At 46.4% G+C, this 25,668-nt stretch overlaps 2 protein-coding genes across 6 annotated transcripts in view; one reads left to right on the top strand and one right to left on the bottom strand.

The window, feature by feature from the left end:
- The window catches only part of rfx2 (regulatory factor X, 2 (influences HLA class II expression)), a 48,784-nt gene extending 36,287 nt beyond the window's left edge, over positions 1 to 12,497 (bottom strand). For 2 of the 3 annotated variants that reach the window (XM_061237944.1, XM_061237942.1), the window contains exon 1: positions 12,185 to 12,497. The gene's annotated coding sequence lies outside the window, so the exon portion shown is untranslated. Of the gene's footprint in view, positions 1 to 12,165 lie in introns of all 3 variants that reach the window. The other variant, XM_061237943.1, reaches the window with a different exon arrangement.
- Positions 12,498 to 12,516: 19 nt separating this feature from the next.
- Positions 12,517 to 25,668, top strand: part of acsbg2 (acyl-CoA synthetase bubblegum family member 2) — a 37,789-nt gene continuing 24,637 nt past the window's right edge. The window contains exon 1 of one of the 3 annotated variants that reach the window (XM_061237941.1): positions 12,517 to 12,535. Coding sequence is in view for 1 of the 3 variants with exons in the window: in XM_061237938.1 (XP_061093922.1) it covers positions 23,368 to 23,374 (7 nt within the window). In the remaining 2 variants the exon portion in view is untranslated. Of the gene's footprint in view, positions 12,536 to 18,022; positions 18,387 to 23,186; positions 23,375 to 25,668 lie in introns of those variants that run through there. The other 2 variants (XM_061237939.1, XM_061237938.1) reach the window with 2 other exon arrangements.

Raw genomic sequence — 25,668 nt, forward strand, 5'->3', positions numbered from 1 at the left:
GTCTGCCGATGTGAAGATGCAGCCAAATAGCAGCAGGACCCGACCGCATGAGCGTAGCATAACTGCCAGCTGCGTAACCTGAGCAACATTAGCGATACAGCACAACCGAAAGGCCTCAGTTCACAGTTTTACCACAGTGCTACCCTAATTATTTCTGTGTTAAGTAAGGAGCACGGCAAAAGGAGTAAAATAGGATTATTTGCACCTTGGGGCTGCAAGTCCTCCTTAACCCCAAACCTACGCCCTTTCTACCGAGCACTTTCCCAGGCTGTCCAGGGACATAATGGACTTAACTGCTGCGTTATTACAGCAGTAAATGCCAGGTGCCAAATGCCACTGGACAACAGGGAGTGGCCTCATAATTTAGTGTAGGGATTAATTTAATGGAATATGGATAAAAACTTAAATTGAGTCAGGACTCATTGGGTCAGTTTTAGATTAAGCCTAGTACTAGACTAAATTACATGTTGAATGGAGATTCTCCATACACAACTAAAGGACTAAGCTCAACCTGTGTCTGTGAAACCGACCCATTATCTAACAAGCGGAGATGACAACAAACTATTATCCGAACTGAAACTGACCTCATATTTAATCTCTTTATGACCCTAATTTGCTGGGTGTCACGATGAGCAACACAGTTAAGAGTATGATCAGCTCGCGTGTGATCAGCACAGGGCCGGACGAACGCAGAATGTCGCAACGTCGCACAGGGCAGCCGAGCGGCCCCGTTCACGTGCCACCTCGCCCGCCCACGTCCGCTTTCAGGAACAGAAACTCCTCTCCATGTTTAGAACGGAGAGGAGTCCGACACCGCCAGTTCTGGTTCATCTCCGATTACACAAACCAGGATGACAAAAACGGTCGACCGTGTCCATGTGTTATTGTGCGACTGCAGCTGCCAGCACCGAAATGGAGGCCGCGGTTCCAGCCCGGCTCTACAGAAGACCCGCCGTAAGTCGTGTCGTCCGCATTCACGTTTAACATTAGGCAGCTAGCGGATGCCGGACGCCATTACCTACTTACAAAAGTACACACTGAGGTTCGAGCGAAGAGCGGATACGATGCCAAGATGCTGTCACAAATAACAGCGCTGTCCAGTACACAACCCTACCAGCGCTTTAAACCCGGAGCTGGGTGAACACCGTCCGTGCGGCCTTGATTATTGCTCCCCCGGCTGTCTCCCCGCAGTCCGCTGTGTGACACCGACACGGACAGACTTTAAAGATCTACTCCGAGATGGACAGAGGAGGTCAAAGGTCGGGAACTCTGGCGCTCTCATTAAAGTAGAGCTCCAGTGGGAGACGCCGGCCATCGAGACATCGGTCAAGGATCACCAAACGCAGGTCGCATTTACCTTTTCGGGTGGAAAAAATGGGCAAATACCTTTTTCACCTGAATATTGGCCTGGAATGTACCCTTGTGTTTCTTAAATTGTACTGCCATACCATTTTCACTCAAAAAAAAAAAGCGTTTCTCTATCAAACATACATCGGGGGGGAGAGACAGGGACATGGGTGTGAGGCTTTCACATCTACCCACTGCTGCTCAATCCGCACACACCATGGTGCTAATGTGAATCTAGAAAACCTGAGACAGCCATTGGCTGCTTTACTACCTCTCAGGGAAGGGCATTTGCAAATAATGCAGGTGATGCATTCTCTGCCATAAGTAGCACAAATAGGCTAGTTGTCAGAAAACTTATTCAAATGCTGCAACTATTTGTAATGTATCAGGTCTTTTAACCCTTAGAAGAGTAGGTTTTTGTTTTCCCCAAAATTCTAATTCGGTGTCCAAGGACATTGCTTTAATTACCAGTAGTGATTGTTACATCAGCATTAGCATGTTCAGTTAAGAACATTCTAATCACACATTTGTGATCTGGTGTGAGGTCACAACTGGTAACTGTAGCAATAGCAGTGTTCTAGAACACTGACTTAGAACTTTGAAAAAGCATTCCAAAAAACCAAAGGGTAAAAAATAAAATTTTATGATGGATTTGCAGTAGCATACTGTTGAACGGTCCTCACATTAGGGAATGGTTGCAGGGAGTTGTAATGCTGTGTTGGCCCAGACACACAGAGCACAGATAGGAACAAAGCCTGCTTCTGACTCCTCTTCGAGAAACTTTTACTTTATATTTCAATGAGCAAAGGGCAGATAGAAATTATGAGATTCTGGAAAAGCTTTGAATGTTGAAAACTAGGTTGAAGCAACCTTTGCCTCTATGACAGACAACAGACTAGATTTAACCAACATGAAAATGGACTGGGTGAAACTAACATGAAAATGGACTGGATTTAACCAATATGAGAATGGACTGGGTTAAACCAACATGAGAATGGACTGGGTTAAACCAATATGGAAGGGACTAAACTTCTCACAGCGTGCTTCAGACTGGTCGATGGTTTCTTCTGAATTTCAAGCGTCTGAATGGCAAAAGTCAAGCGGCACTAAATGTGTACTTTACGAGTGGTGAAGAACACTGGAGGGCTCTAGAACAAGAGTCTGAGAAAACCTCAGATGAATTCCCAGTGTCTCCTGCAACTTTTGCCACCGTAGCGTCCGGTCACCAAGCTGTGTGTACACGGTTAAAATGCGACTCAAACTCAGTACGTATAAACATACGAGTAAACTACGCTAGGTAACATCGCAAACCGCAATGAAAAGGGTGTAAACGGCCAGGGAAAAGCTGTCTGGGGAGGGAAAGTACAACTCTTTAGAGGGGAGAAGAGAGGGGGAGCAGGGAGAAGAGAGGGGGGGAGGGCTCTGGTTCTACTGTCCCTGGATGAATGGCCCGGGAGAGGGTGAGGAGGGAAAAAAAGAAGCGGCCATTGTAATGCAAATGTCAGGGCCCTGTCTGCTGTTTGTGGCAGGAAATTTAATTAGCAGTTGTGTAGCTACGATACAAACCAGGTGGAATGTAAAGAATGCCCCAGGCGACAAGAGCAGGGAGAGAGAGAGAGAGGGGGAGAGAGGGAGAGAGAGAGAGAGAGAGAGAGAGAGAGTCAAGCGAGAGAAAAAACATTTCATATCTGCGCGAGTTTCGACCTGCTGCACGAGAATTTCCACGCCGTTTATTAGCAATGCCCCCCCCCGCCCACCCCCATAGTTACCTTACACTATGGTTGCTTAGCAACCTGCCAACTGAAGACCCCCTTAATTTTACCCCCACTTTTTTTTTTTTTTTTTTGCCCTTCTTCTTCTACCAACCCACCCCCCAGGTTCTTTCTCCGGGGCCAGTCCACTTAGCACACACGGCTGCATTACTGTGTGGCATTTAAGGCTGCTTAGCAGCCTGGGCACTTTGCAGAGAAAACGGCAGCCGGATAGAAAGGGACGGAGAACCTGTTGGTCTGCAGACGGGAGGCGGGGGGTGGCGTTCCTACCTCAGAGTGGCGAGGCCCGGTCTCCTTCGTCTCCCGCGTAACGCGGACCATCATTATCCATTTAAACCCCCCGCCTGTCACCGCCCGCGTCCCCGAGACGTCTCTCTCCCCCCCCCCGGCCTCGGAGAAACGCCGTTCTGGTGAGTTACGGCTCTCCGGTGCGAGGCAGGATTTCCTGCCTTTATTGGGCATCCTCTGGGACGGATCCCGCTTCCGTACCGAAAGTAATCAGTCGCGCGTCCGTCAGGAACCTGCGGCTCCGTCGGACTTATGAGGGACGGGGAGGGGGGGGAACGACCCCCCCCCACCCCACAGCGCTGATTCTCCTGACAGACTACCTGAAACACCACCCCCACCCCACAGCGCTGATTCTCCTGACAGACTACCTGAAACACCACCCCCACCCCACAGCGCCGATTCTCCTGACAGACTACCTGAAACACCACCCCCACCCCACAGCGCCGATTCTCCTGACAGACTACCTGAAACACCACCCCCACCCCACAGCGCCGATTCTCCTGACAGACTACCTGAAACACCACCCCCACCCCACAGCGCCGATTCTCCTGACAGACTACCTGAAACACCACCCCCACCCCACAGCGCTGATTCTCCTGACAGACTACCTGAAACACCACCCCCACCCCACAGCGCCGATTCTCCTGACAGACTACCTGAAACACCACCCCCACCCCACAGCGCTGATTCTCCTGACAGACTACCTGAAACACCACCCCCACCCCACAGCGCTGATTCTCCTGACAGACTACCTGAAACACCACCCCCACCCCACAGCGCCGATTCTCCTGACAGACTACCTGAAACACCACCCCCACCCCACAGCGCTGATTCTCCTGACAGACTACCTGAAACACCACCCCCGCCCCACAGTGCCGATTCTCCTGACAGACTACCTGAAACACCACCCCCGCACCGCAAGCACGTTCCCTCTTCAGCGGTCTCTCCTGACAAACCCATGGCAGCTCTGTTCTGCAACAGCCATGAAGGCTTTGAGCTGATATTTCACGGGGGAGCTGTCTATGAACAAACCCAAGATGAAGAGGAAGAGCGAGTGAAGTGTGTGTACAAAATGGAGCCCAAACGCATTGTGGACACCTGGCAAGCTCAAATCACGACAGAGGCACTGCCGTCTGCGACCGTCAGCAACACGCAAAGCCCAAACGACTTCAAAGCCCTGGTGCGAAGTCCAGGTATGGCCAACGTGAAATTACCAGCCACCAGCCTTTTCGAAACATAGCTTGAGCTGGTCAAACCATGCTGAGTATGGAGCTGGTCTGAACTGGTCAACGGCTGTCTCGAAACCTAGCGTGAGCTGTTTTTTTTTTTTCAGCAGGGTAAACGTCTAGCTGTACTAATTCAAATATGCCAACTACTGAACTCATTCAGTCTACAGGTAAGTGCAAAGAGAGCTTTAAATAATCATCTTACAAGCAACGAAAGTGCCCACATTATAAAACGAAATGACACCTAACCCACCTGGGTGGGTTTTTTTTTTTCTTTTTTCAGAACGGTTGGTGTACATTTACCCGAAGTAACACGCAGGGTCTCTGAACACGGATCAAAAATAGAAACAGGCCTATAAGCAGTGCCGGCCAAATGGGGTCATCCGTCCTCTGAGCCGATTGGCTGGCAAGCGCACTGCCTATGACACATTACGCCAGTGGTAACTGACCCTGTTCCTGAAGGTCTACCTTCTCATGGGTTTTTATTTTAGCCCTAATTTGGCACACCTGACTCAACGAGCTCAGCAAAATCTGCAGATTTGAATGAGGTGTTCTTCGTTAGGGTCGGAGTGAAAGCCTACAGGACGGTAGATCTCCAGGAACAGGGTTGGTTACCACTGTATTACGCAATGATCTTTAGGGAAGCCCTATCTAGATCTCTGTCTATGCTGTAAAAAAAAAGAATCATCTTGAACTTGAAATGAATCTGCTCAGTAGTGTAATCTCAACATTCAGAGACAAGAATGTTGTGACCATGTACCCAAGAATGTGACTGTCTGCTACCGTACGGACAGCCAGTCATATACAACCCAGACTGAAAACCGCAGGACCTATACAACAGGACAGGGCTGCCCAAATGTTTTCTTGGAGATCTACCATCCTGTAGGTTTTCACTCCAACCTTAACAAAGCTCACCACATTCAACAGCTATAGCAGGGCTGCCCAACCCTGTTCCTGGAGATATACTATCCTGTAGGATTTGACTCCAACCCAAACAAAGCACACCTCATTCAACATGTCCTTGAGCTGCCAATTAGCAGAAGTGTGCCAAATTAGGGCTGAAAAGAAAACCTAAAGGATGGTAGATCTCCAGGAACAAGGATTAGGCGCTACAGTAGGAGCTGTCGCTGAAGCCTCTCCATTGGACGAGAGCGGTTTGACTGACTTCTGTACCAGGCAGGCCCAGTCAAAGCTCTGCCCAGTTTGCTGGTGACACTGGTGAAGGTGGGGCCAGTGTAAGTGTTAACGAGGGGGGGGGGGGGTGTCTGGGACCCCAAGGGGCTGAGGTCTGACCCAGGGGAGGGGGAGGAGGAGGGGTGAAACACAGCTCACCATGGCAACCATCAGGAGAGAGCATTCCCTCTCTTTCTGGTTGAAGGTGTTAATTAGTGAAAATCAGCAGGTGTAGTGATTGGCTGGTATGAAATCCTGCATACTCTGGCACATGATTGGACACCACTGGGCTAGATTATATCACCATTGAATTCTTACTTCTTTATTCTCGGCCAACCTACCTTGTGTACTGGACATATGTTCATGCCCTTGGCACCAATCCTATATGAACTGTACCTTATCTGATGAGTTTGGTTGTTTGTTCTATGACCTTGATATGCACGGTTTTGTACGTCGCTTTGGATAAAATCGTCTGCTAAATAAAATGTAATCTTATGTTTAATTGGCTTTGTAAACGAGGTTCCTGCATTTTGGTCGACAGACACTGCCTATAGCAGTGGCAACCAACCCTGTTCCTGGACATCTACCGTCCTGTACGTTTTCATTTCAACCCTAATGTGGCACAACTGACTCTACTAATTGGCAGCTCAACAACATCTGCAGCTGTTGAATGAGGTGTGCTTCGATAGGGCTGGAGGGTTGGAGAGAAAACCTACAGGACGGTAGATCTCCAGGAACAGGGCTGGTTACCACTGGTAAATAGGGCGCATTATGAATGAAGTCATTTTTAGCGGATGTTGCTAGCAGACGCAAGAAGCCTGAGGGGTTATATTTTCACCCTACAGACGATGACCGTGCCTGGTCTCCGGGCTACAGACGACGAACCTGTGTGTAACTGCAGAACTCTGCTCTGCTTCCGGAAGGTTCCCCCCCGTGCGATCGGGCCCTGCCCCGGAGACACCGGCAGGGCTGGTTCTGCCACACTCCGCCCCGTGTGCCGGGACAGGAACGCCGGGATCCTCCCGGGTGTGGAATTTCAGCGCTCCGAGTGCGGAGGTCAGCGGGCCGCCACTGATCTGAGAGAGAGCGGCATGTGTGCTGGAGAACAGCCTCGATTAAACCTGCCCTTACGAGTCTCTCTCTCTCTCTCTCTCTCTCACACACACACACACACACACACACACACACTCTCTCTCTCTCTCTCTCTCTCTCACACACACACTCTCTCTCTCACTCTCCCTCTCCCTCTCTCTAGTAGGAGCAGTTCTCCTGACCTGCCCGAGCAGGCTCAGAGAATGCCCAGCCTCCGCGCACAGCGTGCTGAAAATAACCCGATTAAAAACACTAACTTTTCACAGAACACCACATCAATACCCCTCCCCAGATTCCTGCATTAGTATGGGTGTATTTGTGTACGGGGTTGCCATGCCAACACACCAGCCCCACGCTCGCATTTCAGTGCCGGGGTTTCGCTGCCGATCCTTTATTTTCTCCGAGCTGGGTGTGTGACCGAATTAAAAACGCAACGTCAGGAATTCACTGCAGGGCCTTGTCATAACAAGTGCGGGAAGAATTCGGAAAAATAGTTTTATTTTTTTCCCCCCCTCTCCCCACAGTCGGAATACAACGCGGACTCAAACCGCAGACTTCGAACGTGAGAGACTGGCGTTTGTCAGTCGTAGTGCGGGGGTTGAGTGGAGCCGGTTGCTTCTCAAATCGCCGTGGTCCCCGAGCTACGTGCAGACCTTTGGACCCCGTGCCAAGTGATGAGTCAGTGGTGCCGCGTCCAGCACACACGGGCTGAGTTAAAGTGAAGGGTAACCATGTCAACGGCGATGACGCTCCGCCGCACGGACCCCTGCGCGACGCCACGCGCTAGTGCGCCGCGGAGACGCGGCGCAAAGCCTGGAGCGCGCGCACGCCATCGCTATGGTGATGCCACAACAACGCAATTATCAGAGAGCTGGAGACCGTGCGGAGGCCGTGTGTGTGAGCGTGTGTGTGAGCGTGAGTGTGTCAGTGTGTGTGAGTGCCTAAACGTGTGTGTATGCCTGTGTGTGTGTGTGCACAAGCATGTGTGTATGCCTGTGTGTGTGTATGCCTATGTGTGTATGCCTGTGTGCGTGTATGCCTGTGTGTGTGTGCATGCGTGCACTGCCATTAAAGGCCTGTGGTTTAGATAGAGCTGATGTACTGTGGTTAGGCTGGAGGCGCTGCAGAAACAGGTCCATGTGCTACATTAATGACACAATCAGGTTTCCCAATGTTTACCAGGCACGGAAAGCGCATTGTGTGTGTGTGTGTGTGTGAGAACCTTTCCAGAGTTAACAAACACACAGCATCCCACTCCACTAGATCTACCTGTACACTGTGGCATCCTGCAAATTGTTTTTGCAAAAATTACTCTTCATGAAACACTAGTGTTCAGTCCAATTCTTATTTATTAGAATTTCTCTACACTATAGCACACACAGCATTTCCATTTGCCACATTTACAGCACAGTGTAGCGCAATAGGCTCCTACTGTTATGCAAACTACTTGGCTATTGGCTGAAAGGATGAAAAGGAAGCAGACAGGCGTCCAGGAGAACTCATTACCTGGAGCACCTCCGTTAAACAGCGGAGGGATTTTCACGCCATGCAGACTTTTGAACAACAGTTGACACTCCAGAGAGCCAAGTTTCACAGAGCACTTCAGATGTGCATTCATTACATCAAGTGCAACATGGCAAGACGCGCGGGCAGAAATCACACAAAAAGAACAGGCAAGCAAACAAGCGAACCAACAAAACCCCAAACGTGCAATGAAGACAACCTGCCATGCACACGTCAACAGATTCAGCGGGGAGTTGCGTTAACACACCTCGATTCATTAACCTTTAAGGTGTGAGATCACAAATGTGAGATTAGGGGTGTCTCGGTGGCGCAGCCTGCAGAGCACTGACCGCATGCTCATTGTGTCCAATAAAGCTGAAAAAGGCCTAAAAAATATCTTAAAAAAACAAAAAACAAATGTGAGATTAGAATGTTCTTAACGGAGCACTCGAATGTCACAAATATGAGATTCTTAAGGGAACATTCTAATGCTGATGTCACAATCACTACTGGTAAATAAATGCCGTGGAGTTCTAGAACACTGAAAACCAAAACCGAAAAAAAAAAAACATTCCATACAGGGTTAAGAATCCAAGATCTCCCAGGAGATGCAAGGGGGGGGTGGCAAAAGAGAACCAAAATCACCCCCGACTAGCTAGCTGCACCTATTATCCTCATTATCACCATGGCTCTCCCTGGTATGGGCACTCAGCTCTAAAGAGAAATCAATAGCATAGCAAGCGGAATTAGTGCTGACACCTGGACGATGCTCGGCTGTGGTGAATGAGGCTGGCTAATGAGCCCCTGGCTGCGACAGCTTGGCTGAACAGGTGCGACCGGTCAACGGCGGTGAGCTGTGCCTGACACGCGCCGGGCAACCTGGTGACCAGAGTTCAAACCCTCACAGTCCTACCTCCACTATATCACTCAGAAATCAATGGTCTATTAGTCACTCATACGCTCGTAGCAGTTGGTGGTCTACGTTTAGCTAATCGGTAAGGCAAACCTGCACTCACTGAGCACTTTATTAGGAACAACTGTACAACCTACTTATTCATGCCATTAGCGAATCAGCCAATTGTGTGGCAGCAGTGCAATGCATACAATCATGCAGATAGGGGTCAGGAGCTTCAGTTAATGTTCACATCAACCATCAGAATGGGGAAAAAAATTGTATCTAAGTGACTTTGACCGTGGAATGATTGTTGGTGGCAGACAGGATGGTTTCAATGTCTCAGAAACGGCTGATAGCCTGGGGTTTTCATGCACAACAGTCTCTAGAGTTTACAGAGAATGGTGCGGAAAACAAAAAAACATCCAGTGAGCAGCAGTTCTGCGGGCAGAAACGCCTTGTTAATGAGAGACGTCAGAGGAGAACGGCCAGTCTGGTCAAAGCTGACAGGAAGGTGACAGCAATGCAAATAACCACACATTACAACAGTGTTATGCAGAAGAGCATCTCTGCACACACAACAAATGTCTAAGTGGATATGCCACAGCAGCATAAGACTTAAGTATAAAAAATAAGTCTCATAAATACCTAATAAAGTGGTCACTGAGTGTATACCTCAGATACTGGTAAAAGACAGTGATCATCTACCTTTAGTTTGCACAAAATCCCCACACGGCACAGCAAGAATCACACCTTACACAGCCACTGCATCTGATGAGTTCCAATTTAAAAAGGCCCATGTGGAGATTTTTTTTCTTAATTAGCTGGAAAAAAAACACACTTAGTTCAATGCACTTTTCATTGCACTAGCTAGCTGCACATGGGGAAATAATGAAGGGGGGCTGTGCTTACACAAGGGGGGGGGGGGGGGGGTTAAAAAAAGTGACCATCAAACACAAAATGGCTGAGCGGGTGAGAGGGGAGACACAAAAGGGGAGTCTCTGCCACTCTGGCAGGTTATTCTACTGTCGGACTTTGGGGGGGGGGGGGGATTCTGTCATCAGATTCTCCACTCACCCCCCCCAGTAGACTGACTCATCACCCCGGCGCTAGCGGACCGCGCGACACGCTGCACCGACAGGGGTCGCGGTGTTCATCCGAGCCGCGACGCGTCGAATGGCCTCCCCTTCGACCGCGCTACCCGCAAGGGCAATTACTTACCCCTCTTATTACCGTGAGGAATAGGGCTCAAGCCACAGAGGTAAAGACAAGGCCCAGGCTACACGACAACAAAAGCGGAGCGAAAAACCACGCTTTTTGGGTGGGCTTGTTCTTTGCGATCCTAAATAGCGAATGGACAAAGTCTGGTACACCGATACATATTATTTCTTCGCACACCGATTCCTTAAACCGTATTCACGAGGTTAAACGATCCCTCTGTGTGAATGAAATCCAAGAAAAAATTATAAAAATAAAAAATGCAAAGCTATAAGCTTTAGGGCATACCAGATTAATACACATATACATTTCATGCAAATCAGAGCGATTAGTCTCGGGAGGAAGGCATAATGAACACCCGAATCTACTACGTCTTAGAAATAAATTGGATGACAGGTCATTTGTATCTTCAGCAACAAGTTTTTGCAATTGGGCATAGCTACCTGTTGGATGACATCTAAATTAGCTGGCGGAGTGAATACAGAATCGCACCAGCCAGAAGGAAATGTGGATGTCAACAACTCATTTCTGATCATTACGTTTAGGTGACAAGAAACCGTGTGGACAGGTATATTCAGAACATAAAATGGTCAGAAATATATACATATTTGTACACTTACAGCAAGGAAGAGTTTGTATACGTTGCAACTAATATGAATGAGATCAGTGTTCACATATGACATTAAATCATACATCGATTTAAAAAAACAAATAAGAATTTATTTTCCTTTTAAAAGCTGAAGTTATCTGGTGTCCACACATGAGTGCAGACATTTGAGACAGAGAGTACTGTTCGTCACACACTGATGTACATTAACGCTAGCCGACAAAACGTAAGACGTGAGCGTTTTACATAACCGATGCACGTCAAAGAAAGTGGAAGTTAAGAAAATTGAAGTTAATCTCATGAATATTCCGTGTGCCGCTGGAGGCACACGTACATCGAAACGCATTGTTCGCTTGCGAAACCAAGTCAACGAGGTACCAAGTAACTTTTTCTTGTTTGGCTACAACCCCCTAACCTTTTGTTTTTACTTCATTCAGGGGGTTCAATTGGGGAGGGGGGCAACCCCCCCCTGCGTAATTCGCACTCAGTTAAATAGTTAATATAATATTTCGTAAATCAAAGACTTCGCAAGTTAGCTTGCTACTGTATTACTTTGATTGGCAAATGACAGAAAGTCCCCATTCTGAACAAGGGCGAACTATCACTAACCCCTAACTTGCCTTTTCACGAAAAGTCAGCTAACTTACTAGCTAGCCTGCTAGCCAGAAACTCTAGAATATGCTCGTGATGTTCGCTAGCTAGTTTACAAGCTAATGGTTAGTTAATATCAAGCGATAATCGTGTCATGTTATCTAGCTATTGTTAGCTAGCTATTTGAAACCACGCACACGATTCAAAACTATCTTGTCAGACTCCTAACAACTCCTAACAACTATTATTCGCCAAAACATTTTTTCTCGTCACAAGCCACTTGCAAGCTCGCTAAATAGTGAGCTAGCGATAGCTAGTACGAGATGTAGCTAACTAGCCAGCTACATGTTCGGGATGAGTATAGCCAGCAAACTGTGAAAGGGGGTTGTGAAAGAAAGAACACACAATCACTTTCATGTTATCCTAAGTTAAAAGTAATTAATTGCAACTACCTACTCGGTAAAGATATAGTCACCTTAGCCTTGTGTTAAGTTCTGCCCTGGCTGTTCTCTCTCTCTTCCCTCTCACTCGCTTCCCGTTGCTGCTGCTGTTGCTGCGTGTTGCTCCCGTTGGTAAGTAACTGTCTCCACGACTACAGTCACTATGGCGCGCGGGGGTCTCGAGGCAACTGTTGCTACCCTCTTCTGCATACGTCATCTTCGGAAAAAAAATACATGGGGGAGGAAGGCCAACGCCAGGCCCCGCCCCGCTCCTTCATATACATCTCCAACCCCAACTCCCGCCGAAGACGAGAAGTGGCGCGATCACTCCTGCTGCTGTGCGCCCGTGGCGGGAAGGTGTCAATGATGGAGCGTCTGACCGTTCGGTAGGCTTTTAGCTAGCTACACAGTTTTGTTAGCTAGATGATCCTGAAGCAGCGCTGGGGCCATAATCGACCTGCGGAAAACGTGAACACTGACACGGATATTGTCACAATAACAAACGTTAGCTTGCTATATAACCGAAGTATTAGTAGTAGTAGAAATTTAGCTAATAACGTGCCTGCATTGACAGTGAATTCCTGGTTGATTAGATTTATTCATTCATATGTTATGCTTGAACAGTTGAAAGATTTAGCTAGCCAACTTTGCTGGGTGCACTTGCTTCACAGAGTAGGCTACTTCCCACAGACTATTGATACAATGTGGTTATTGCCACATTTGCAACGTATTTCTGCAGTCCATTTCATAACCCATCATTTCACCTAAACCTATATTTGGCTACGAATTACTTGATTATGTTTTATGGCAATGACTGTTTCCTCGCAGCTTTTATGTATTTGATTGGGATTGGCCTACTATACTAAAATATTGTTCTATCTTATGATATAACGTTAGGGTATGACGTCTTCGATTACCAAAGACATTTCTAAGAATTCCTTATAGCGTAATCAGTCTCTTAAACTAAAGTTGGTGGAAACACATTCCACTGCGTTTCACCATACACGTGTTTAGTTTCAATTAATAAAATGAATAACGTTACATTCAGAGTAATATCGGACTATGGGATAGAATACCGACTGCACCTTAATTCAAAAGATTATCTCTTGGCACATGACTCATTAGGAACCCGTTTCCTCCCCCAGTTAAAATTAAACCCAAAAGGAGTATGGACCCCTGGCTCTCGGTCAAATTTGGGCTGCGTCTGAAATCGCATACTACACCTACTACGTTTCAATGAAAACGCCTGACTTGCCTGATTTGTGTAGTATTTTAATTTAGTACGTTTAGTAGCGCTAGTATGCAGTTTTGGTCAGCAGTGGTAGGAATTAAGCCCACGGGGTTAGCGCTTCTTCCGAAGTCGTTGTGCCATGTACCAATCTATTTTTACAGCTGTCTCCTGCTAAGCACAGAATGGCAGTCCACTGAGGCTTCATTATTCAAAGCCACTGATTGGATGGGAGCCTGAACCACCTGTGTTCCAGGTGTCAGTCATCTGCTCGTTTCCAATATATTTTTCTTGAGCCCTTGGAGATGAGGCGCATATTCAAGAGGACCAAAACGGAAACTTAAGTATATTAAAACTGGCACAGAACCAAACATGCAATTGCAAATCAGTGCATGTATTTTAAGTAGGGTGCTGCTGTAATTATGCTGTGGCCAGGTAGCCTACATACTATTAATTATACTGTGGCTAATTACATACTAACTCCTTGCAATATGTAATCTCATTAACAGCCCAATGCTCCCACCCCCTCAATATACACAAAATTGTTGCAAAATGCAACAAATCATTCAGTTTCCTCCATGTTCAACAGCCAAAATCTTGGAAGTCAAACAAGATTGAACTACTTAGAAAATAAAACCTCAGTCTGTCTCCAGGACTAAAAGATGGATATTGTTGCCCGTTTTAACACGTGGATCTGAGAGGTATTTGATGAAAGTCCTTGGAAGGGTACAGATTTATATATTTCCTTGCATGGTTTAAGTCATTTATTTAAATAACTATTTGTATGGGAATTCAACTCGCCTGGCTTTCTGAATGTTGGTTGAAAAGCAATTTAAAAACCTACAGGAGTCACCATAAGAGATGGCAATAGCCCGTACCTGGTTCTGTACAAATGAAACCAGGCTTTGGCACAGGAGCATGCAGTGCACTAAGCACCCAGTAGGTGGTGCTGTGTACTGTGTACAAATAATGCAGCCCTTCCTTTATTAGTTTGTGAGTGAAAGATACTCTAACCTTATGAGTAGACAGTCAAAATTATTTGCAATTCCTTTTCATCCATTTGTTTTCTGTGGAAGCGTTGATCTGGGAATGTACCTGAGACAACACAGCAACTGTTTCAGTTCAATTTTAGTTCAGTAGAAAACTCATTTCAATTTCATTTTTTTCTGGACAAAATTCTGGACAGTATTAAATATACATCAAGTGCCTATGGAATAGGCTGTTATTGTATCAATAACAAGTGTGGTTGGTTATTATATACAGTACATTGCTGATATCCTGTATTACTCATTTTTTCAATGCTGATTTAAAGGTAACTAAACACTTATCACCCTCTGGTCAGACAAATTGCAAAAATTTAACATCAAAGCCAAGCAAATAATACTGACTGGATGCAGTGAAAAATAAAATCTAAACATATTGCCAAAAAATGGAGCATGACATTGAAGCTGACACAATAATGACACTATTATTATTATAACACTTGCAATTTGCAGTTTTACAATCCAGACATCTGGCAGATTATTTTATAATTGTTTCTTTGCCAATGAGACCTGCAAAATGAAGGGGAATATTAGCAAAATAGAAAAAATAGCCTGAAAAATTTTCGGATTTGTGGATAACAGCCAGTGGATCTGCCTTCCTGATAAATTGGGTTGGCCATTTGGAGAAGAGAGTCTAAATTGCCCATAGGTATGAGTGTGTGAGTGAGTGGTGTGTGTGCCCTGCGATGGACTGGCGACCTGTCCAGGGTGTATTCCTGCCTTTCGCCCAATGTATGCTGGGATAGGCTCCAGCCCCCCTGCGACCCTGTTCAGGATAAGCGGGTTAAGATAATGGATGGATGGATTTGGAGAAGAGACATTTGTTTGGGCAGATAATCTCCCCTTTCAACCCTGGAGTTGTAAAATACGATCTTCACCAATAGATGGCAGTATATCTCTGTGATACAATTAAGATACTTCTATGTTCTGCTATCGTACAAATTCAGTCTGTAAATTCACTCAATTATTTTCACTTTGCTACATTAACGTTCAGTGAGCACCATAATTCATTGGACAGTGACACATTTTTTGTTACTGCACTTTGAGTTTGAAATGGTAAAATGAAGTGCAGCTTTAAATTGAGGGTGTTATAGAACCTTTTGTACATAGTCTCCCCACCAGTTTAACATAAAGTAGGAGAAAGTAATCATTTACTTGCATATCCTGGTTGCATATCCTTTGCATGCAATGACTGCTTGAAGTCGATGCATAGACGTCACCAGAAGGCGGGTATCTTCCCTGTTGATGCTCTGCCAGGCCTGTGCTGCAGCCATCTTATCCTACCACTGCTATGCGGACGATACCCAACTCTTCATCTCGTTCCCACCTTCTGATACACAAGTTTCAGCCCGTATCTCTGCTTGCCTGAGTGACATCCAGAGCTGGATGGACAACCACCATCTAAAGCTCAACCCAGGAAAGACTGAAATGATATTCATCCCTGCTAATACCTCTCCCAATCTGGATCTCTCCATTTCTCTCGGGGATACCACACTCACGCCATCACCCAGTGCAAGGAACCTCGGCGTGGTGATGGACAGCAGAATGTCCCTTTCCGAGAACATTGCGGCGGTGACCCGGTCATGCAGCTTCTTCCTATACAACATACAGAGAATCCGCCCCTTTCTCACCCCCTACTCGACCCAGCTCCTGGTCCAAGCGATGGTTCTGTCCCGCCTGGACTACTGCAATTCCCTCTTGGCTGGCCTCCCAGTGTCCGCCATCAGAGCCCTCCAGAATGCAGCAGCTCGTCTGGTCTTCAACCTTCCCAAATACTCACACGTCACCCCCCTGCTTACTTCCCTCCACTGGCTGCCTGTCATGGCTTGCATCAAATTCAAAACATTGGTGCTAGCCTTCCAAGCAGTTAAGGGGTCTTCCCCAGCTTACCTACAAAAAATCATCAGACCCTACACCCCCGCCAGACCTCTTCGTTCAGCCTCCACATGCCGCTTGACACCTCCCCCTCTCCGAACCTCCACCTCAAGCTCACGACTACTGTCTGTTCTGGCTCCACTGTGGTGGAACGAACTCCCCGTTGAGGTCAGAACTGTAGAATCTCTCCCCACCTTCAAGCGCAAACTGAAGACGCACCTATTCAAGTAGCACCTCTCCCCGTCCCTGTGAACCTTAATTGTTGTCTTTGTGATTTACTTTGTGTATCGGTATTTTTAGTTGGCTAGGTAAGCAGTATTTGGATAGTTAAGTTTGGTCACTTTTGCTTTGTTGTTTGTTTATTTGTTCGTTAAAAAAAAAAAAAAAAGGCCCTGGTCCTTATCTTTGTTGTACAGGTAGCAGTTGAAATTGTACTTCCTTCGCTCTGGATAAGAGCGTCTGCTAAATGCCATTAATGCAATGTAATGTAATCTTCAGTTCCTGCTTGTTCAATCAGATTCAGATCTGGTGATTGACTTAGCCAGTGAAGGAATTTTCACTTTTTGACCGTCTGGGGTATTTTCTTCACCATAGTCGGTTTTTTTTTTTTCTTGTTATGAATAATGAACAAAACTGTAGACTTGGGCATGCCCAGGATTTTTGCTGATTGATTCCTGATTGATTTTCATTTCTGAGCCTTGTGACGGCCAGCTTAATTTGCATCAACACTACTGTCTTCCTCATGTTGTCACACCCCAACAGCAATCAACAAAGGCAATTGCAAAGTCTAGAATCAAGCCAAGACATCAACAGTTCTCTTTAGCATTCTCCAACGACATAAATGAATACATCTGCCTAACGAAACTCATCTGTGAACCCAATTTAGAAAATACTTGTATCTTTTAAAATCAAAGTGCTAGGGGGCCGCGGTGGTGCAACAGGCTAACATGCAGTAGACTTGCGACTGCAGTTTACTGCACACCGGGGACCGGGGTTCCATTCCCGGTCCTGCCAAAAGCCAAGTTTGGCCGGCTCACGTGGAGCAGCATAATTGGCTCCCTGCTCCAGAGGGAGGGGTTAGGCGGTGTATCTAATACTAGCGCTAATTGAATCAGACGGGGTACACTTGGCTACCAAATTGGGAGGAAAAAAAGGGAAAAATAAAAATCTAATTGCTAGAGTACACGGAACCAAAATAACAAAAAATGTGTCACTGTCCAATTAATTATGTTGCCATCTGTAGATAGATCTTTGTATGTATGGTAATGTTTGCACTGACGTGCATTCTGATCCATGTGAAATTATAGTAATTTGCTGTGGTAAACTATGTAGTAAAACTTGTCTAGCTTTCCAGCTTTGGCAGTCTTTCAAACGAGGAGCTGCATAACGTGGGCTTTTTGTAATGGATCCGAAAGGAGAATGTTGTGTTTTTTCTCATTTTGACTACATCTAAGAGACCAGCTACACAACGTTCAGCGAGACGTAACGCTGATATAAAGATGCTTTTAAATTGCGTTTCTAAACTGAAAATACAGTGTAATACTAAACATGTTTCTCTCTCGTAATATATCCTACACACACGCCTCCTCCTGGTATGAACCATGAACTCAATGACAGCCACAGTCCGCTCTTTGGGGTCAATGACCGAGATATCCGTGCCTTAGAGACCGCCCATAAGAGTGGGGTGTTCGTAAAGGACTCGTTCATTGGCTGTAGTTACCGGTTGCAAGGACACATAGTGTATACATGTATTCACCTTTCACGCCGCGCTATTAAAATGAACTAGTGTATTGACTTTCTGAACTGTCATGCAGTCGGTATTTTTGGTTCATTCCCCTCTGGCGTGTACTTAACAAGGCACACTCCACAACATAGGAAACGTTTACAACCAACTACCAACACGTGAACTTCTGACCACTTTGACCTCAACAGTTGCTAGCTAACTAAGCTAAGTTAGCAATATAGAAGGCTGAGTCAAAGAAGGTGGGAAGATAGTTCATTAACGTTTGAGCCAGCTAGACGGCAGGCAAGACTGACGTGTGATCATCATCTCCAGGAAACTAGCTAGCTAAAAATATTTTCAAATATCAGGTAAGGCCAGTGTATGCTTTTATTATTTAAAACATAGCTAAGTTATATTGTTTTGAGTTATTGTTAGGTAGTTAAGTTAAGGTCATTACTAACTTGCAAGCTGACAATGTAAACTCAGTTTCTGCATGTTTTAATGTTAGTTTGCAACTGCCTTGACAACAGGTTTCTACTTGCTTCATTCAATATTTAATTTAAATATTTTTATATTTCATTTAGATTCATGACTAAGATTAATAATGATTCTTAATGCTAACTAAGTTAGAATGTAGGTGTCACAGTAAAGTCGATAGACAAGAATATCACTTCAACGGGTGGCAACATGACTTGAGTGATGATGGTTGGCTAACATTGGCCAGCTAACGATCAGTTAAAATCGGCAAACTTGTTTTAAAAAAAAATTGTTAAATCGCTAAAGTCAAATTATTACATATTCAGTACCAAATAAACGACGCAGCAGTTGGCAGTGTGATAACTTAAGGCACGTGTCGAGCCAAATGTCAGATGCATGACCAGCACTACTGCTTTTCAGATTAATCGAATTGTATTGTTTATCGTTACCTGCTAACGTTATCGATTTCCCTAATTTAAGCATTTGTAAAATAAACCACAAAATAGCCGTTCAATATAGTGAGCTAATTTGTGTAACATAATACTTTTTACTTTAAGTAATTCTGGTATAAATCAGATGAGGAGTTTCTGAATTCCCGCTTTTTCTTGCGGTTTGTCCTTTCATGAAATAGGCTAACGTTACCCATCTAACTTTAGATTAAAAGATGAAAAAAGTAAATGGTCATGCGATAAATTCCTGTGTGCAATAGTTTTTTTGGCAGTTAGCCCATTTAGTTAATTGTATGTGTATTTTAATATTGCTTAGCACTGAGCTACGAAGTAATTTTAGACCATATGCAATGCAGTTGACCTGAAACCTGAACGTGTGTAATTATCTGCCGGTGGTGTCAGCCGACACGGGTTGTGTGACACGAAAGTCTCATAGCCGTATTAACGCATTCATAAATTAAGAAGTGCGCTCAAGCAGCAGATGGAAACATTTTTAATCTGCTAAATTCATTTTCAGGACCAAGAAAATGTTTTCATCTTTAGACCGCTTAACCAAACCGTGAGAATACAATGGTAGATTCCGAGAATACCCATCATACCTATGATTACGTGTGTGTAGGCTGTTGTAAGGCTCTCCAATCGTATGTTCTTGCTTTAGTTTGAACAAATCGCACGCAAATCTATGCGCACCTACACAGCAGTGACATTGCGCATACATTCGTTGTCGTATGGCTTTGGTACTCGGGTGGTTCTCAGTGTAAATCGCTCTGCGTAAGAGCAAATGATGCATTACATTACATTACATTATTGGCATTTAGCAGACGCTCTTATCCAGAGCGACGTACAGTTGATTAGACTAAGCAGGAGACAATCCTCCCCTGGAGCAATGCAGGGTTAAGGGCCTTGCTCAAGGGCCCAACGGCTGTGTGGATCTTATTGTGGCTACACTGCGATTAGAACCACCGACCTTGCGTGTCCCAGATGATGCACTGATGAAATACAGTATGTGTGAACCACTGCTCGGAGTTAAAAGACAGGTCTTACAAGAGCCTCCCGGAATGTCTATACTTATCATTTATGTTCACGTGGTTATTTAAAATCCTCACCAACACTGGCAATTGCTTTGAAATGGTATGTCCACTGTTTTTAAAGAATCGCAAGTTAATTAAACAAAATATGTTAACATTGAATAGTATTCCGTGCCTTTGAACATACGGAATGGATATCTAGCCATATAGCCTTCATTTGTGTTCATATAGGCTAAGCGACTAATTTCGTGAAGCCTTTCTACATTTGAAGTATTAATATCGAGTGAGCAGTTTAATTGTGGTTGATAATTCGAGGTGATTTGCACGATTGAGGTGCATTTCCGCGCTCACATTTCACAACTGGACGTTGTGTCCATAAGACACTGATGTAACCTAAGTCATAATGATGCACATTTGCTTTCTCTAGCTATGAGAGGAGACTCTGGCACGTGAGCGGTGATGCCACTGCCAATGACCGACAGTAACCCCGGGCAGCAGTGGAGCCACACCAGCCTCGCATCGATCGGGATGGGGAGATGGGCTCAGCGGTCAGGCGATGGGACGGTCGACGTTGTTTTTGCGTTTCGTGGGGCAATTGGCTGAAGAGATCTTGCTATGGTGTCGGGGAAACATCGAGCGTCGCCTCCACTGACTGTCACATCTGCGTGTCTTGCGGTTCTGCGTAGCGTTTCATCCGATGTAGGTTACAGCATGGTTACGGGTAAAATGAACAGCGTTTCTAGCTTAAGTGTTCTTTTCTGTGACTTTAGGACATGACTTTAACGCGCATAATGAATTCGGGTTTCTGCGTTTTACACTAAAATGCACTGTGCAAATCACCCGAAATCACCTGCATAGCCTGTACCTGATGTAGAAGAGACTCAATCCTCCTCCTCCTACCTAAATTGCATGTTACATTAAACTATTCTGCGTCCTAAAAACATAATCTCACCTGCTCTGAGTGCTTTTTGGTTCTGACCAGAAAGCCGTTTCGTGGGGATGCTGAAGACAACCGACGCTTTGGTATAAATTGTCCATGTAAATGTAACTCATTTTGATTTAGCTATCCATCCTCCAGTAGAAATGTGTGGAATACGCTATTGCCCAAATAAATAGTATATGTAATGGAACATGTCATTGTCTCATTTATAAGATTACGCGCATGCATGTTAAATTCTTATAGGCGAATAGGTCGGGTATGGAATGTCATGACTTCCATATTCATATAAAACGTTGAAAACAGGTTTTTCTACGATTTTGAAGTAGAGAGCCCTGTGTAGCAGATGATAACAGACTGAGAAATGAATCAAAAAGGCTTTAGATAGTCTCTCACTACCCCTTTACGAAAAGTAGCACATGGTCAGAAATGGCCATTTGCTGTAGTCTGCAGTGTGGCTGAGTATTTGAATGGGCCAATACTTCTCAACCCACCTGTTAGGCTGTAACGAACTTTTGCAGCTGCCTAGCTTATGTTCGCTGGAATATAATCATTAACTGCCAGCCTGGTGATTATAGGCGGGCGTCCCTGTTCATGTATGTTAGTGAGTCTTGTTGATTTGAGTCTCGTGTGTTATAGAACCGAGCTGATTTCCGGATTACCTGTGTCTTTTTTGTGGAGGACGTTGTTATTATAATTGTGACGCATTCTGACGTTAAAATCCCTTCAGCAGTTGAAATTGACTTTGCTTATTTTTAAGTAGAAATGGATGCGTGATGATAGTTTGCACCTCACGTTACCTTGCTGCCAGTAGAGTCCGGTGTTTTTTATTTAGTATTGTGTACTGTTCAGCTCAGCTGGGTAATCAGATTTATGGGAATTTCCGGGTACTGTTTGCCGGGGTTTTCGTCAGACTTTCCAGCGGTCGGTCGAAAGACATATTTGTATAGAGGGCGGGGCAGGAGGGGGGATTTATAGTTTCCGGTTTGTAGAGCAGGTGGCGCTGTAATTTCCATATGAACGGTCACAGATATTGTTTGTAAACGGTAAACGGAAGTTACCGATGAACAGACTACACCAGCAGAAAATCTTGCCTACTTCTTTACCGATGATGATAAGACAGAAAGCGATGTCGAATTTACTTATCTTCCAGCTGCTGGTGTGAAACGGTTTCTTCATCAGTCTTTTCCAACGTCCCTTTACCGTTAATGTACCTATCAAAGGAAAATGCTCCCCCAATTTTGCAAATGAATCGTCCTCAAATCGTGGGTCAGAGGAGAACCAATAATAGCAATGATTGAGAAACAGAAACGATTTCTGTCGTAAGCATGACACTGGGCTCTCCACAACCACTCAAATAATTTGAACCGTTTAAATGGAAACCTTTTAAACGTGTAGCTATTGTTTACCCACAGAACGCCAGTTTTAGACGCAGTAGTCTTTTTTTAAATGACACCTTCCTTCACCGGTATGGGGTGCCTGAGTGTAACTGTAACCTGACCCATTTCTGAAGCATCCTCCTCCAGCTTGTTTTTAGTCTGAATTACCTGAATATCTACAAAAAGGACTTTTGTTGAACATAACTGTTTGTATTTTATCATCCAGTGGGCCTACATTTGGAAGAAATGTTTTCCTTCTGCTACACTGCACATTGAGCATGGGAACAGTTCTTAATATTAGTAATAGGCTAAGAAATAATGACGCACATTATAAAAATAAAAAAATAACGTGCCTAAAATGTCCAGTGAAGAGCGCCTGTCTATATTGGTCAACAGGAACTGGACTGTTATTTGCCCTTGCTCCTGCTGCTGTTTTATGATTTTTCTGTGATCATAAAACCCGCAAACGCATCTCCTGTTTGTACCAGTCACTGGCCTGGGGTAGAAAGCCAACCAGTGGCTTTGTCCTGTAGTAACCCCTGGATATCCGCATCGGCTGTTGTGCTGACGTGGGGGCGAGTGTGTGTGTGTGTGTGAGAGGCTGGAGCATCCTCTTGGCAAACGGAGTGAAGCACCATTCCACAAAATGGAGCTCCCGCCCCTCTGCTCCTTTTCCATTGGCTCAGGGCCGCGACCATATATGGGGGGACGAGCTTTGTGGTGTGAGGAGCCGCGACCAATGAGGGCAGCCCTTGGGCGTGCAGCATCCTGGAAGGGAGGAGGGGGGGGGGGGGGGGGGGGGTGTTGGAAGGAATGGAGAAGTTGGGGAGGGGGTGGGGGGGAGGGGGAATGGGGGCAGGGCCACACGGGAGGGGGAGAGTCTGGGCTTTGAAAATGAATGATGCTGCATACACTGTGAAGAGAGCAGGGGAAAGCCGGCCGGATCAGCGTCCGAACAGCAGCGCACAACGAGCAGAGCAGCGATTTGAGAACGGACAAAAACCGCAGGAGAATCCAGAGGAGCAAGCGAGAGAGCGAGAGGTTTCAGGAATACCCCAGTAAAAAGCCCTGCTTCAAGGATGCACTGTGAGTCTGTCTCTTCACTCCTTTCAGCATGGGATTCGGGCGGGGGGGGGGGTTGAGCTACAATAACGTTGCTGCCCCCACGTTACTGTTTGTTTTGGTTCAAAGGGGCTAAATGGAGAGCCGGCGAATTGGCTGGAGAGACGTGCTCCACACACGCGTCGGGTGTTAATGATGCGGTGGTGGGAGGCGTACGAGGGGCGCTACACGCCGTTAGCGCCCGTAGGTGCGGTGCTGTGTGCTGTGGAGCGCCGCTTCCCTTCACTGCCCTGGTTCGGGCCGGTGCCGTTGTTAGCATCGGGGCTAACGTTTCGACCTGGTGGCGGGGGGCGGGGGGGGGATGGTGTCCTGTGGTTTTTTGGAGGGAGCCTCTTGTGGAGAGACGTGCCAGATAGCCGCGCCTGTCTGGCTGAGAGTGGGAGGGAGAGGAGAGGAGAGGAGAGGATGAGGGAAGGCTTGGCATAACTGCGTTACGGTGTCTCTCGCTATGAGGCTGTTACAGCTGTAATCCGTCGTAACCGGAGTCGCTGGGTTTGACCAGCTGGTGGAATCGATGGCTTTTGGAAAAAGCTATTCTGGCTCTGGGGGGAACGTCAAAGCAGAAGCAGAAGGGCGGGGTGGCCATCTGGTAGAGAGTGTGTGTGAGAGAGAGAGAGAGAGTGCGAGAGAGAGAGAGGGAGAGAGCAAGAGAGAGACAGTGTGTGTGTTTGTGAGAGTGAGAGCGAGAGGGTATTGGGGTGTGTCTCAGAATGGGGGTGCAGAATCCCCCATTAAAGCCCCCAGCTTCAATCTGCTGTTTAAGTGCCGTCTCAGTCAGACACGCATTGGGAGAATCCCCCGATGCGGTCGCTGCACTGCGCTGGGTACCCCTCTTGAGCTGATACGCTTAACTAACCCCCCGGTTTGATTGACACGCGGCAGCCTGGTGTGTGAGCTGTGGAGGCTGAGTTGATATCGGTGATGTAATCTGGTTGATGGTGAGTTGGAGCACTCACAGCTGCCCAAGATGACTACACTGCTGTGAAATGGTAAACTTCCTGGAGCTGATTCCACCGCACTTCCCATGGGCATGTCCCTGGAAGCCCACCAGCAAGCAACCCCAAATTATATTCTTCCACATATTGAACCGGTCCACAGGGACCGGTTATACTGAGGGTGATACCATTCATACTTGGAAATGGGGGTGCGGGGGGGGGGGTTAATTGTGAAACCGAGGCTGGTGAAGCTGCGAGGATGAGAGTGGGAGAGGCCAAGGTGGGGGGTGGGAAATTAAACGTGAGGTGACTGCGAATCGTACGATGACGTTTTTGAGTCCGACAGGGTCTCAGGGACATTTTCAGGGGTTCCCAGTAACGGCTGTTTAGAAGAATATGGGCAGACTTGCGACAATGGACAGGGTACGAACTGAAAGTAAATAAATCAATGAGATGGATCATGTGCACACGCAGTCAGACGAGAAAGTCCCTTTTGCGGGTCTGGAGGCAGAGGCTGAAATTTCATCTCAGAGTCGATCAGGTGATGCAGCGCTCAGAATAAAAGGGGAGGGGGGGGTTCCCACCAGCAGCGGGGGGCTGAGGTGTTTTGGAAAAGGTCTGTAGAGCATTAATACCCACCCCCCTCCCCCCAGGGGTATTTTGGCCCGGGTTTAGTTAGGCGTGTCTCTGTTGTGCCATCAGACAGCTGCAGCCCTAATCCCTGTAGTTCCTGCCTGACTGCTAGCTCTGCAGACACACACGGCGAAGGGGGGAGGGGGGGGAAGCCCAAAAAAAGCCCAATCTCCCCCACCCCCACCCCCATCCCTATCCCTATCCCTATCCCTGGCACGCCCCCGTGTTACGGAATTCCGTCCGAAAAGGGAATGAGAAACACAGACGGGCCGGCCCTTCCTTAGTTTGGCTGCCTCCACGGAAACCACAGAAAGAAGGGAAATCCAAAAAAACCTCCCTCTCAGGCACTAGGATTCTGGGAAGGGAAGGGTGGGGGGGGGCACACAACAAGCACCAGTTAACCGTTTCATCCAAAGTCTATTACTTTGCATCCTAACTTTTGGTCAAAGATCATTATTAGGTTTTCTTGACCGGGACAATGCGCGTTAATGACATTTCTGTAACTGTGCCAGACTTCGTTGGGAAGGCTAATGTTCCTCTGTAGTCCCTGGGCTACGTATTCTTGGCTGTGGGAGGAAAACCGGAGCCCCAGGAAGAGGAAAGTTGAGCGAACACCAGGAGAACGTTCAAAACTCCCTTCCGAGGCAACGCTGCCAGCCACTGTTTTTGTTAGGGTGTTAGCTACAGCTA

This window comes from Conger conger, chromosome 4, assembly GCF_963514075.1.
Source record: "Conger conger chromosome 4, fConCon1.1, whole genome shotgun sequence".
NCBI classification, from domain to species: domain Eukaryota; kingdom Metazoa; phylum Chordata; class Actinopteri; order Anguilliformes; family Congridae; genus Conger; species Conger conger.